This window comes from Chrysemys picta, chromosome 1 (assembly GCF_011386835.1).
Source record: "Chrysemys picta bellii isolate R12L10 chromosome 1, ASM1138683v2, whole genome shotgun sequence".
NCBI lineage: Eukaryota > Metazoa > Chordata > Testudines > Emydidae > Chrysemys > Chrysemys picta.
Window position 1 is genome coordinate 243,893,699 of NC_088791.1, and position 15,483 is coordinate 243,909,181.

At 43.4% G+C, this 15,483-nt stretch overlaps 1 protein-coding gene across 7 annotated transcripts in view; it reads right to left on the reverse strand.

Moving 5' to 3' along the window:
* Positions 1-12,403, reverse strand: part of UPF3A (UPF3A regulator of nonsense mediated mRNA decay) — a 52,905-nt gene extending 40,502 nt beyond the window's left edge. For 4 of the 7 annotated variants that reach the window (XM_005295911.4, XM_005295910.4, XM_005295908.4 and 1 more), the window contains exon 1: positions 5,369-5,819. In XM_005295911.4, coding sequence (XP_005295968.2) covers positions 5,369-5,706 — 338 coding nt within the window. In that variant the 5' untranslated portion in view covers positions 5,707-5,819. Of the gene's footprint in view, positions 1-5,368; positions 5,820-10,492; positions 10,600-12,172 lie in introns of those variants that run through there. The other 3 variants (XM_005295909.4, XM_065580988.1, XM_042861409.2) reach the window with 3 other exon arrangements.
* Positions 12,404-15,483: the final 3,080 nt, after the last annotated feature.

Below are 15,483 nucleotides of genomic sequence, written 5' to 3' on the forward strand. Positions count from 1 at the left end.
GATTTGTGATTTGACATTAGAGGAACATTTAAGTTGAGATCTCACAGGCACCGTGTGTGTGTGCTGCTAATGGCTGGAGCAACCAGCAAGACTTTTGGATAACTGTCACCTCCCAGGAAGCAGAGGGCTCTCTCCTCAGTGCTTGGTCATCTCAGTAGGAGTACTCATGTGTTTCATGTTAAGCACACGCTTAGGTGCTCGACTGAACTGAGGCCTAAATTATTTTAGTATTTATTAGAGATTAACTTGATTGCATAGTTAAACTGCTCATATCAAGTACTTCTGCTTGTTGCTCTTTGCTGCCAAAGCAGAAATGCTGGAATTAAAGACAATGTTAGTCTAAGAAAAATGAATCTGTTAATAAAATTCTTAATTAAATAAATGAAGTTCTTTCGAGACATGCCAAAAATTAATTGTGCATCCAAGAAAAATTACTGCCTGGCAAAACTGAAAAACATGTTTAATGTATTTTTATAAACAATTTCAACTATTAAAGAAATACACTAGGACAGATGAAGCAGAAACAGGCTTCTTTGAATACACCAGATGTGGAAAAAATTAGAGCAATTTCATGCTTATTTCCTTATCCCTTAAATTCTTGCAATTTCATATTGTCAAAAAAAAAAAAAATTAGGAGTGTAACTGAAGGGAGAACTATAGATCTTTCTCTGTCCCTTAAGGAAACTGCTGTGCCTCTAATTTGCATGCATTTGGACCAACTGTCAAACATCTCTGGAACCAGATGATGGTTACAACTCCTATTAATGCAGGTTTTGTGTATGAATTTAGGACTAGTACTCCGTTTGCAGAAAAGAAAAATATTTTTTGCCATTTTTAGGTCCTGATCCTGTAAAGAGCATCCTCAATTTCCACTTACTTTAAATGGGAGTTGAAGGTGCTCAGCACTTTATAGGATCAGGCACTTATTACCTATAAAATATCAGGAATCTTGACACGGAACAGTAACCATTGTAAAAGAGAATAGAAAATCAGAAATATTTATTCTCTCAGAAACATTTCTAAACCCCTAATATTTCAGTAGCAGATGTTTTCCACCTGCTTTGGCACCACAATTTATTTCCCCCCGACACATGAAACAGCAAAATTTTTCTGTCCTTTTACAATTTATATTTGTTAGATTGAATACACTTCACAATTGAGTCAAACATTTAAAACGGTGAATTTTATTTTACATTAAGCATTTATTATTGCTGTTAGCAGAGGTTAAATATATGACTACCAGAGTGGATAGAATTTTGTATTCTGGAAAGTACAGACATCAAAAATTATCTTGCATGTTTTGAAGGGATCCAGTGTAGCCACAAGATTTACAGTACTAAAAACTTTTAAATATTATGGACCAAAATCACCACTCACAGCACACAAAAATGCAAAAACATGTGTGCAAAGTTCCACTATCAAAGTGGGATTCTCCCCTAGCTATAGTTGGTTTATTACAATAAATAAGTATGGCTATGAGAGTACTTAGCAATTGTGGGTTCATTCCTCAAATGAAGCTATTTCCACAGACAAACCCAAGATATTTAATTTCTAGGAGGTGAATCAGAGAGGTAGGGCCAGCCAGTTTGGGATCACTGTTGTACTCTGGGAAATGTGAGAGGTGTGAAAGCTATCAAGCTTTCCACTTTATACACCCCTTGTGAGGTGCCTCATAGTTACTCCTGGGGGAATTCTGCGTCATTGTGCACAAGCAGAATTTATGTGCTATGCAGAATTGTTTTCCCTGCAGAAAGGTGCTGCAATTATGCCTTTTGTCCATCAGGGGCCGCTGTGGCAACAGAAGAGAGAGCAGCTGCTCCCGGGCCAGCCCCAGCTGCAGATAGGGAAGAGAAGAGGCTATGTTCCTCACAGCACCCTCCACATGGGGCCAGGTCAGGAGGCACAGGATATGGGGAGATAGACACTGTGGGGCACATGGGACTGCTGTGGGGGTCACAGACTGGAGTTCAGAAGGGCTGGGGGGGAATAGAAACATTTGGTTTGTATATTTTACAAAAAAAACCCTCCACAACCTATAGTGAAATAACACAAAACCACAAAAGTGAGAAGACTCACCGCCAAGATTCCTACAACAATTTTACCACAGATATTAGTCAGAAAATGAAGGGATTCCTCCTTGTGGCCTGATGTGACAGGAACATTAACTGTCAATTTGTTTGCATTTCTGCTCTTGTGAACCCCTTTCCCCACACATTATGGAGTCTGAAATAAATTCCCCCATCCATGCACATACTAAAATATAGTTGAGGAACAAAATTTGACAATTGTGCACATACACTGTGATGTCAAGCTAAAATACACTGGACCAAATTATGTGCTGCCTTGCACTTTGTGTGGTCATTTATAATATGTAAAGTGTATGAGTGAAAAGGAGTTATAAATTTAGAATTGGTCATTCTGAATTGATAGCATTATATATCTATAAGACCTTCACTTTGCATGCGTATAAATGACCACATAAGGTGCAAGGCAGTGAAGAATTTGGGATATTATGAACTTCTGGATGATCAAAAGTATGCTAACCCTATCAACCCCAAAATAGCCATTGTCCTTTGGAAGCTCTGCAAAATGTGTTCTACTCTAAGGGTCTTTTCAAGAGCCACTCAAAAACCCACAGGATTGGGCCCTTAGGCCCTGTCTACAGGGGACACTTTTTCAACATAGTTTTCTTCACTATAATTATAGTATCAGAGGGGTAGCCGTGTTAGTCTGGATCTATAAAAAGCAACAGAGAGTCCTGTGGCACCTTTAAGACCACCAGATGTATTGGAGCATAAGCTTTCGTGGGTGAATACCCACTTCGTCAGACGTCTGACGAAGTGGGTATTCACCCACGAAAGCTTATGCTGCAATATATCTGGCAGTCTTAAAGGTGCCACGGGACTCTCTGTTACTATAATTATAGTTATAACTAAACTAAAAGAGTGCATCAACACTGCTTTGTGTGAAGTGGTTTAATCTACTTCTTTTGTGAATTGTAGCATTCACACAGTATCACACTTTTTGGAAAAAAGTGAACAGCATTCTGGGCAGGTATCCCAGGATACACTGTTCTATACTCAGTGCAGTATGGCTTGCTTATCGTGTTGGATTGTGGGATATCTACTGGGCTTCTGGGACTTGGTGTCAAATTCCAATGATTCCTTCCACAGTATCCCAAAATTGGTCTGGTATTCACTAGCTAGTCATTTTCAACTGTTTTAGTTGCAAATAAATTTTCAAACTGCTATCAGGCAGCATGGAACACCATGATGCAGGCACTGATTAATACAGAGTACCAGAGGTACTGTTAATCATGCAGGCAGGTGCTTTTGAGGAGAAGGAAGAATGCCATCACTATAACCACTAAGATTTCACCTGGATACTTCTAGAGGAGGAGGAGAATAAAACCAAGCAGTTACTTCTGCATGACATTTTACTGGACTGGCTTCACTTGGTGGAGCACTGTCTCTGGACCTGGTCAGCCAGCATTGACTGTAATCCTGGTATAACCAGCAGTGGAAGTGGAAGGCCAGTTCCCTGGAATCTACACAGAACTTACCCCAGAACTCCAGTGCAAAATCACTAAGATGACAGTTCCTCTCAGTGTAGAGAAGTACGTGGACATTGTCATCTGGAAATCTGCCTTATCCAACTGCTACTGGTCACTAACTAACCAGTTTGGTGTTGGTAAATCAACTCTTGGGGCTGCTGTCATGGAAGTGTACGCTCCCCTCCAATCTTTTGGGTTTTTTGCTTTGTGCTGGGACCCACTCATGAGGTCAGCAAACATCTCCTCCCTCATCCTCTTTCTCTTCCCATGGTGGTTGACCAGGCACTCAGTTACTGATAACGCTCCTCTCTATGCTATGCCAGTTGCTAAGAGAACAGAGAAACAATAAAGCAGTTACTGTACCAATATTAGCCATCATGCCAACAATGATAGAATGTTACTTCTATTATTTACCATCAAATTATCAATTTTGGAACTCCATTGTCTGGCCTGGCATGGTAGAAGATGGTAAGACAATTTAAGTATCAGAGGGGTAGCCGTGTTAGTCTGAATCTGTAAAAAGCAACAGAGGGTCCTGTGGCACCTTTGAGACTAACAGAAGTATAGGGAGCATAAGCTTTCGTGGGTAAGAACCTCACCAAAGGTGCCACAGGACCCTCTGAAGACAATTTAAGTTATTTTGCCTCAGATCAGGTCAGATCTCTACACCATGGTGTAGAGATACCCTTTAAATGATCCCTTATACAATTTTTAGGGGGTGAGAAGAATGGAGAGTAGGGTTCCCCAAGGAATAGGCTAGTAATTGCATGTACACCCCTGGGGGCTATCCTTAAATGGGGAATATTATCCTGAGGTGTATTCTTAAGAGGCAGAGATGGGTCCTGTGCAGAAAGGTAAAGGGACAACTGAGAAAATATTCAACATGCTACATGCCTGGATGGTGCCCCCTCAAACTGTTGCTTAATGGAAGGGAAACACTACCTAGATGGGTGGCCCTAAGAAGCAAGCAGCGCCTTGTCAAATGCTTGCCAAACTAAATTGCTATCTTTGTCTACAATTCTCATTTATCATACCAATGGATGAGAGCAAAGTGTGCTTTAAAAAAATATAGAATTTTGCAGCTGTGAGGCATGTCCTGTTAACAATGGTTTTAGCAATGTAATTATACTGCAATAAATAAGTGCTTGATGAAAAGATCCTTTTGTAACACCTGCAAATCACAAATACTTTACAGAGTCTATGCAACATAAAAGACTTAAAACAGCCTCTGTAATCTCAAATGGCCCATTTAACATGTTTAATTTTACATGTATGAAAATCTTAACATCTAAAAAAGCTCAGGGCAATGACAAAACTGTGGCTTACATGCATTTTCTACTGGTGTATTTCTTGCTTTTTGTTTTGCTACAATAAAACTGACTAAGATGCAATGCATTTGTCTTTTTCATTTTTTTTTTTCACAGCTGCAGGGCCACTATCTTTTTCAGCACCACAAGAATGAAAAGCAGGGAGAGGAGGCAGAGGTGGTTGAGGAGCAAGAAACATCAAGCAGCATGGGAAAAAGGGGCGATACATGTTTTGGTCTATGGGCATGGGATTAAATATTTTTGGGATTAAAAAATCCACTTTTAACTGTTGAATTTTCTGTCTTATGTGCCATTTTGAGCATGCTGCAGGGGCTGGAGAAAAGCCAAGCAAGTGGAGGCCAAAGGGTGCTGCGTAGGAGCAGATATGTCCATCCTCTGCTGTGACAATATCTGCCAGACATGACAGGGCACAGTCAGTATCCAGAAGAAAGTTTTCCAAATCTCCCTAAACAGGCATTAATGCGACTGACAACTGCTTAATACTTACTGGATGAGGTCCCCTCTGCCATATTGTCTCTGGCTGGGCACTGGGGAGGCATCTCTGACTGAGTCTCCTGCTGGCTGGAAGGAGTGCTGAAGAAATCTTGGTTGTCTAGAGGAATCTTCTCCTGCCTTGGGATTCAAGGCTTCCTGTGGGGTTTCTGAAGGCATGCCTGGCTCGCTGCAGATTGTGGCCAAACTGTCCAACGTATACTGGGGTTTTGTGGTGGCCTCTATGGCAAAAATCTGATTCAGCTCTTCATAGCAGGCATGTGCACTGGGATTTTGATTTTGTCTTTGGTGTTTTTGTAAATCTGCTGCAGCACTTTGGTGTGGCACTGGCATGTGTCCTGACAGTGCTCCTTTTCCTGTTTTTGATCTGCTCGCCACTTATAGATCTTTGCATTTCAGTGACTGCTGGAAAGATGAAACTGAATTTGCTCCTTTTAGATGGGCTTGGGGTGTGTCAGCAATGAAACCATGGGGGGATAGCTAATCAAGATGACCCCAGTGCATTGGAGAATGCACAGGTAACCAGACAAACCAGTCCAATGTGAAGCAATGAGTGTGGGATATCAGTGGGATGATTACCTGAAGTAGTACAGTTTATTCAAATGGGGATGTATCCACATGAACTTTATAGCAGTATAACTCATTCAGAAATTGTGTTATGTTGTTACCAAAGCAGATTAACCATAGGAGGATAAGATGCAAACTAAAGGAAAAAAAGATTGTTTATGTGTGGACACAAGGCAGCTCATGTCGAAAAACTCAGCTATACCAAAAACAATTTCCATGTAGATAAGGCCTAAGTCTCTGTGGAGACATCAGACTGATGACTGAGCACAGAATCTGAATACAAATCACAGAGGGAAAAAATGCCTCCCAGTCCAACCCTACAGACCATTCGTTTACTAAAAGGGTCAAGGAAGCATAAAAAAAAATCTGACATCCCACGTAACAGATGTCAGAGTCTTCAGTGTTAATTTTCTCTATTTTCTAATAATTATGTATTCACAGATTTCAACACCTCAAAATGTAGTAACCAAATAACATTTGAAAATGCAGCTTTATTTTCTTTGTACTTTTTGCTTTACTTAATTGTCAAGAGTAATTTTTAAAGCAGATGAATTTTATAAAGTGATTTAAGTGTGCCCCCATCTTTCTTCCACCAATACAGAATGATCTGCCTCTTCAGAGATACATGAATGGGGACAGCAGTATCAGCAAGTCATGAGGGTATTGCAAGCCCTACAGCTGAGAAAATAGTTCACACTAAATAATTTACTCAATCTATTTAGTCTCTTTTTCAACATATGCAACGTCCATGAGCAAAATGCAACTTTTTCCTATTTAAGTGCTGTTCACATTTACTTGACAATTTTGATGGTTTGGTGCTCAATACTCAAAATTAAAGCTGTGTTGGTCACGTAAACCACATGGTCTGTTATATATGTTGTTATTTTCTATATTGGAGAGGAGAATGATTGACACAGCATATGACAGAGTTTGCAAAACCCTCACCAAAGTCCTGGCACACAGGCAGTTAAATAAGCCAGACAAAGATCAGATGCTAGCCTTCACAATTAGGTCTTTCTGCACAAAAAATATTTATTTGCATGAATGCGAGGAGAGAAAAATAAACTTTAAATCTTTGACCTGCTTTGAGTTGTCTAATCTTTCTAGGAATGATGGCTCCCTATAGACTTGTGCCCCAGACTTAAGTGCCTTGGCCCATCAAACTGCTTGGAACATTTCCTGGCAGACAAACAAATCCATTGAAAACAGAGAAACTCTTTTAGGAGAAGAAGTTTCAATCTGCCTTTGTTATTTTTCCATTATCTATTGGAAAGGGCAGCACAGGCTGAACAGGAGCCGACAGAGCGTCCCACTTCTACACATGCAGGCACTTAAGAGTGCTGATCCATTACAGATAGAGTGAGCTTGAATCCTTGTTTTTTTCAGTATCTGCCCAACTCCAGGTTGGCGTATGAGCAGCCTAGACTGACAGACTAAATAATTGAAAATAACAAAACTACTCTATATTAACTTACAGTAAATCTATCACTTAACTAATTAAAACTGTCTTAAACTGCTATAAATAAAAACTTACAAGTCTGGAGCAACCACACAAGTGAGATTATGGAAAGGAAATTTGGCAGTTGGGAGCTATTTCCCCTCTTTGTAGCCTCAGTTGGTGGTTCAATGTCTGAGGGGCTCAGCGCTCCAACAGTCATTGCCAATAAACAGTTCCAGGGTTATAACCAGAGGTGCAGACATGCTATTAGGTTGGATCTGCTATAGACAATTCTCTAAGAAGAAAATGTCAGATATGCACAGCTATACACTGCACACTCTATTAATTTAGGATACATATCCATGTACCATTGCTTCCCGACAATGTTAAGGGTGTTTGGGTTGCATTAATTGTACATTTCCTCCCTTTCTGAAATTTGTTTTGTTAGCCAGTGAATGTTGTCTTAACATTTATGGCACCATGCATATTAAATAAAAGTATTAGCAACCTCATTTTATATTCTTTGTTAGTTAACGTTCTTATTTTAATTGTTTTTGAAATTGCTAATGAAATAATTAGTAATATATTGGATGTTAACGTAGATTTTCAATGAGTCTTGGAGCACTGGGGAGGTTCCAGAAGACTGGAAGAACACAAACGTGCCAATTTTGAAAAAGGGTAAATGGGATGACCCAGGTAATTATAGGCCTGTCAGCCTGACATCAATCCTGGGTAAGATAAAGAAGTGGGTGATAGTAGATTTGATTAATAAAGGATCAAAGGAGAATAATGTTATTATTGCAAATCAACATGGGTTTATGGAAAATAGATCCTGCCAAACTAACTTGATACATTTTTGATGAGATTACAAGTTTGGTTAATAAAGATAATAGGGTTGATGTAATGTACTTTAAACTTCTATAGGGCATTTGACTTGGTATCACACAACATTTTGATTAAATAAATAGAACAATATAAAATTAACATGGCACACATTAAATGGATTAAAAACTAGCTAACTGATAACTCTCAATATGCAACTGTACATGAGGAATCATCACTGAGAGGGTATGTTTCCAGTGGGGTCCCACAGGGATCAGTTCTTGGCCGTACACTATTTAACAATTTTATCAATGACCTGGAAAAAAACATAAAATCATCACTGATAAAGTTTGCAGATGACACAAAAATTAGGGGAGTGGTAAATAATGAAGAGGACAGGTCACTGATTCAGAGAGCTCTGGATCATTTGGTAAACTGGGTGCAAACAAACAATATGTGTTTTAATCATATCTAAATGTAAACGTATACATCTAGGAACAAAGGATGTAGACCACAGATCAGAAACTTTTGGCACGCAGCCTGTCAGGGAACTCCACTGGTGGGCCGGTTCAGTTTGTTTACCTGGAGTGTCTGCAGGTTTGGCCGATTGCAGCTCCCACTGGCTGTGGTTCGCTGTTCCAGGTCAATGGGGGTTGCGGGAAGCGGGGGCCAGCACATCCCTCGGCCTGCTCCGCAGCACCCATTGGCCTGGAACAGCGAACAGTGGCCAGTGGGAGCCGCGATCGGCCGACCCTGCAGACGCTGCAGGTAAACAAACCGACCCGGCCTGCCAGCAGATTTCCCTGACAGGCCGTGTACCAAAGGTTGCCGATCCCTGATGTAGACCATAATTACAGGATGGGGGACTCTACCTTGGGAAGCAATGACTCTGAAAAAGATTTTTGGTCATGGTGGTTAATCAACTGAACATGAGCTCCCAATGTGACACTGGCCAAAAAAGCTAATGCAGTCCTGGGAGGCATAAACAAGGGAATCTCACATAGCAGCAAAGCAGTTATTTTACCTCTATATTCGGTAATGGTGCAACTGCTACTGGAATACTGTGTCCAGTTCTGGTGCCCAAAATTCAAGAAGGATATTGATAAATTGAAGAGGGTTCAGAAAAGAGCCACAAAAATTATTAAAGGACTAGAAAACATGCCTTATAGTGAAAGACTCAAAGAGTTCAAACAATTTAACAAAGAGAAGGTTAAGGGATGTCTTGATTACAATCTGGAAGCATCTATATGGGGAACAAATATTTAATAATGGACTCTTCAAAAGGTATAACATGATCCAATGGCTGGAAGCTGAAGCTAGACAAATTAGAACTGCAAATAAGGTGTAAATTCCTAAAGGTGATAATAATTAACTACTGGAACAATTTAACCATGGTCATAGTAGGATTCTTTATCACTGACAATTTTTAAATCAAGATTGGATGTTTCTCTAAAAGATATCTTCCAGGAATTATTTTGTGGCCTGTGTTATACAGTTCAGGAAGTCATTTCTGGCCTTGGAATCTATAAATGAAACAGGATGCTATCCTTGAGTGCTCAAGTGTGTAAATTTAAAATTAGCTTTTTGTGAACATCCATGTGAATAAAACTTGATTGCTTGAAAGCCTGTAGAAAGCAATGAGATGTGAACAATGAAGAAGTTAATTCATTTAAATTCAAATGAACACTTGTGGAAAAATGGCTGTAGTATTTGCCCAGCTCAACACCAAGAAAGAGAATAAGTCACACAAGGTGTACAAGAAGTTTAGGAAGACCTCTGTTCTACTTCACCAGTGAAAATAGTTCATAATATATATATAAATATATATAATAATATACCTACCTAACTAAACCAAAAAAGATAAAGGCTTCACAGACGCAAAATATAAATTTATTATGTGACTATGCCCAGGGTACCTGAGGCCTTGTCTACACTACAGGGAAAAGTCGATCTAAGCTACGCATTTTGAGTTACGTGAATAGCGTAACTCAAGAAGACGTAGCTTAGATCTACTTACTGCGGGATCCACACTACGCAATGTTGACAGGAGACCCTCTCCCATCGACTCCGCTTACTTTTCTAGATCCGGTGGAGTACAGGAGTCGACGGAAGAGCGAGCTGCGGTCGATTTAGTGGGTCTTCACTAGACCCGCTAAATTGACCACCGATGCATCGATCACCGTGCATTGATCCCCTGCTAAGTGTAGACAAGCCCTTAGTGAAATAGGTTGCTTACAAACTCATAGAAAGTACCTCTTTCCTTCTTAGTGCTGATAAACAGCTCCTCCTCACCTGGGATCAGCAGTGCAAAATTCAAAATAATCGTGGGCAGGTAGTGGATGTAGCTGCTCTTCCAGTTGCTCCTTGGTTAGACTAGGAGGAAGCCGGCGAATAACTACCTGTAAAGTAACATAGTTAAAAGTGAAGACTCATTTAGTACTAATCTAAATATTTAAATATTGCCAAAATTATAAACAAACTACATTGCATCTTTCTGAAAACTCTCTCTAGAACTACAAATTTCAATGGGATCCAGTCTTACCATATACTCCTGCACTGGGATGCAGTTTCTGTCACATACAGATGAGGGAATGATAGCTAACACATGTAATATAATTGTAGGACAACTGAAATCTTTTAACAGAGAGTTTAGAAGCAACTATAGTTGAGCTGAATATAAAATATATTAACAAATTATGTAAAATCAAATAAAGTCACTAAATATACAAAATACATAATTCTCTCTGTATAAAATGATTTAACATGAAGTAACTTTCTCAAAACACTTTTGTTGCAAGAATAACACATACTATATGTGACCTAATGTCTTGTACCATTTAATTCCATAAAACAGGTAGGGACACAATTTGCATGAAAAACACACGGAAGGAGTGCTGTTAAATGTGTATAGCAGGGAAATGAGAGGTCAGGATTCATGTGTTCTGTTCCCAGCTCTCACTCACTGTCTCACTTTCAGCAAGTCAGACAGCCTTTCTGTGCTGCAGTTTCCCTATTTGTAAGGAATTTTGTGAGAATTGCTTGTAAAGTGCTTAGAGGAAAGATGTTTTATAAAAAAAATAGCAAAGTTGATGTTGTGGTGCTTTGCTGGGACTCCTTCCCCGGGGAAAATTCCCTACTCCTCTGCCACAGCATTTGTCATCTTGATTTTTAACTCACAAACTGTGACCAGGCAAGCAGATTTGCAGTGATATTGCTTGTAACGCAAATCATTTAAAAAAAAAAACAGGAGTACTTGTGGCACCTTAGAGACTAACAAATTTATTTGAGCATAAGCTTTCGTGGGCTACATCCCACGAAAGCGTATGCTCAAATAAATTTGTTAGTCTTTAAGGTGCCACAAGTACTCCTGTTCTTTTTGCGGATACAGACTAACACGGCTGCTACTCTGAAACCTGTCATTTTTAAAAAGTGGATCAATAGCCTTATTCTTATTTCGCAGATGGGCAAATTGAGGCACCGAGCCTGCTCCTGCCACAAACCATGTTGCCTGCTAAACACTATGGGAAATCTTTGGAATATAAAACCTACCCCGCCCCCCCCCCCCATTCCGGGTAGAGTCTCACAAGACGTCCTAGAACCTCTGCCAATCATTCAGTGAGGTGCACTACCACCGTGGTACCACTGCACCCCCCCCCAAGCCCGTCATCCCAGTCCCCGCCCCTTCCCTGCTCTCCTCCCCCACGCAAAGCCCCCTCACTCCTCCCCCGCTCAGGCAAGTCCCCGCTCCCCATTCCCATAGGCACCCCCCCCCCCCGGCAAACCCCCGCCCCTCCGCATCCCCCCTCCCACAGGCAAATCCTCCCATCCCCCTCGTCCCCATCTCCCCCTCCCCCTTCCCCCCGCCTTCTCCGGCAAAGCTCCCGCCCCTCCCCATGTCCCTCCCTCAGGCAACCCCCGCCCCGCCCCGCCCCGCCGCGCGCTGTCCCTGGTGCTGACGCGCCGGCCGCTCACCTTGCTCAGCGCCGCTCTCTTCTCCTCCCGCGCCCTGCCCAGGGCCGGGTGAGGCGGCGGAGGCGGGCCCGGGGGCGGCGGGGGGGTCTCGGGCTCCCGGCGCGGTGATTCCCGCCGGAGCGGGGTCTCCATGGGCCGCTTCTCCCGGCCGCCCCCGCGCGCCAGCCCCGGCCCGGCCTCCCGCTCCGACCTCATGCAACCGCCGCCGCCGCCGCGACACCTCGCGAGACCCGCCCCCCCCCGTGCCGAGCAGAATCTCGCGAGATTTCAGCCCGGGCGGCAGAAAGGGGGGCAACTAGAGCGAGGGGCGGCCGCCCCGTGGGCTGCTAGAGCAGCGCTGAGCCCTGGGCAGGGGGCGGCCGCTGCAGTCCCGGGCTCGCCTCACCCTGCCCGGGCTCCCAGGCCCTTTGCACCCCCCGGAGCCGCGCTTGCCCCGTGTGCACCGGGCCTGGCGCGAAGCGCTGCTGCAAAGCCGGGCCGCGAAGGGCAGTAGAGTCTGAACTTGCACCACGTTTTTGTCCCGGTGCTGCACCAGCTCTGCGGCCTTTCTCGGGGGAGGCCTTTTCCCCGCGCCTTGCGAGATCGCTCCTCCGCCTTGCCCAGCAATCCCCTGGCGGAAGAAATCCTCACAGTCACAGCGCTCGTTTTTCTGGCTTTGTAATAGTTCATGTATTAATAGCCCACGAGAAAGCAATGCAGTCATTTCATGATCCCTGGCCTATGTGTCTCATTTCCATGTAATTGTTAGAATTCAAACTGCATCGCCCCTGAGCGATGACCACTAACAGAATTTAAAAAAAACCAAAACCTTTAAAATGGTCTCATCATGCATGACTGACAGAAGTCTCACTTTCAGAAGAGTCACTGCCCTTGCCATCAGGCTGGAGGAGGGTGTTGGGCTCGTGAGAGAGCTTTCAGTGTATCAGACATGCCAAACCTGCACACACACAAAAAACCCCCGCAGAAGTTGGGCTTGTTTTTGGCTTAATTGGCTTGTGAGTTGCTTGTTGGCTAATTTTTGGCTTGTAGCTTCATGCTTGTTGGGCTTGTTTCTTTTTTTTTATCAACTCCCAGAAAGCGGGGGAGAGAGTCAGGGGTGCACAGTGGGCCCACCACAGTCTCAGACTGCACACCGGCGGATCTAGTCATATGACGTGATGGGGGTCCTAGAGGTTGGCTTGTTTTGGCCTTGTTTTGAAATGGGATTAGCTTGATGTTTGGCTTATTGTGAAAGTCGGGGTGCTTATTTACTGATGAAAGTTGGCAACTGTGCAAATGTGTTCTACGTGTTCGGGTTGCACGTTGGTTTAAACTCCTGCCATGGCAGTCACATGAAGGAACTGTGAAGAAAAGAAAGAATTTATTGAGCACTAACAATTTATTTTTAAATGGTTTTCAAACATAAGGAACCCCTCATCCAAAGAGATATTCCTGATACGTGGCATTTGCCACACAGGTTATAAACTTTGTTACATAAAAGGAGGATGTGATTTAGGAGACGGGCACCCAAACAACCTCAACTCTGGCCTGTAGTGACATCATGAGGGGCAAATATGGGGGGAAAGCCCTCTACAATTAGTTTAATTTAATCGGGGACCACAAATAATAAACTGCTTTAATCATAATCATATGGTTATTGCATGGCATCACAGAGGGCTGAGTTAAGGATTTTTGGTGCCTTAACTGCACTTACCATGCTTTAACATATTTACCATGCTTCAACGCATGTTAAGGTTGAAGTGTAACCTTAACTCTGAATTTCCTGGTTGTGTAATGTTTGGTTTTGGGATAAGTACAACATACCTGTAATGTTTTTGGGTTTTTTTGCCCTTAAGTTACTGATACGTACTCTCAACCTTCACTCCATCTTAAAATAGTTTGTGATTCAGAACTTATAATAGGATGGGATTTTAACCATATTGTGAGACCTTCTCCAGTTTTCATAGACATTAAGTGAAAATTACCTAAATGAGTCATCTCTGACAATAGATTTGAATATATCAGCCAGTACAGAGAAAAGAGGCTCAAATGGGATCACCTTGCTTTCTTTCATTCCCCCTTCTCCCATGAGTGATTTAGTACAAAACTAGTGAAATCTAGGGAGCGTTATCATTAACATATTAGGTGTTAAAAGCACCTCTAATACTTATTTTTGTATAGGACTTGATACCTTAGTTCCTTTACACAATGAAATCAGAAATCTGTGTGAACACCACAGTCAAATACTTGTGATGTATTATAATTAAGGCTATGTTTTAGTCACATTTATTTTTAGTAAAAATCATGGACAGGTCACGGGCAGTAAACAAAAATTCACAGCCCGTGACCTGTCCATGACTTGTACTATATACCCCTGACTAAATTGGGGGCAGCTTGGCAAGGGGTGCTGTGAGTGCTGGGGGGCACCACAAGCACTGGGAGTGGGGCACAGGCCGGAGAAGCACCGTGGGTGCTCGGGGTGGCACAGCTCAGGGGGTTGCCATGAGTGCTGGGGAGGGGAGCGCAGCATGGGGGGGATGCCGTGGGGCTGGGGGGGGAGTTGCAGCCCAGGGGGGCACCACTGGTGCTGGGGTTGCGGGGGTTTGATGGGGCTGGGGCAGGCTCCCTAACCAGTTCCTAGGAAGCAGCGACCCCAGCTCCTAGCTCCATGTGCTGCCTCCGCTCTGCCCCAAGCCCTAGTTCTGCAGCCCCCATTGGCTGGGAACCGTGGCCAATGGGAGCTGTGGGGGCGGAGCCGGCAGGTGGAGGCAACACGTGGAGCTAGGAGCTGAGAGAGGGGAGTTCCTATCACCCTTCCGGGGAGCTCCCCCCCAGGTAAGCACTGCCCCACACCCCAATCCCCAGCCCTGAGCTCCCCCACCCACCCAAACTTCTGCTGCTGGGGGCAGGGGAACCATGGCCAATTGGAGCTGCAGCGGCGGCACCTGCAGATGGGGCAGCACGCACCTCTGCATAGGACCCAGAGGGGGACATGCTGCTGCTTCTGGAAGCCTCACGGAGCGGAGCAAGCCCCCAACCCTGCTCCCCGGCTGGAGCGCTGAGCAGGTCAAGCCCCTGACCCTGCACCCTGGCAGGAGGTTGAGGGCCGGATTAAAACATCTGACGGGCTGGACGCCCTTTTGAAACTGATATACTATAAACTGATAATGGGTGGTGTTGACCACAAACTGGAGAAACCATCTGTGGGACAGGAGTATGGACATGTGAAAGTACGTGTCCTTCAAGTCGAGGATGGATCCAGGGAAGGGATGATGGAAGCCAGGGAGACCATACAGAACTTCATCTTCTTCATGAATCTGTTGAGGTTTCGC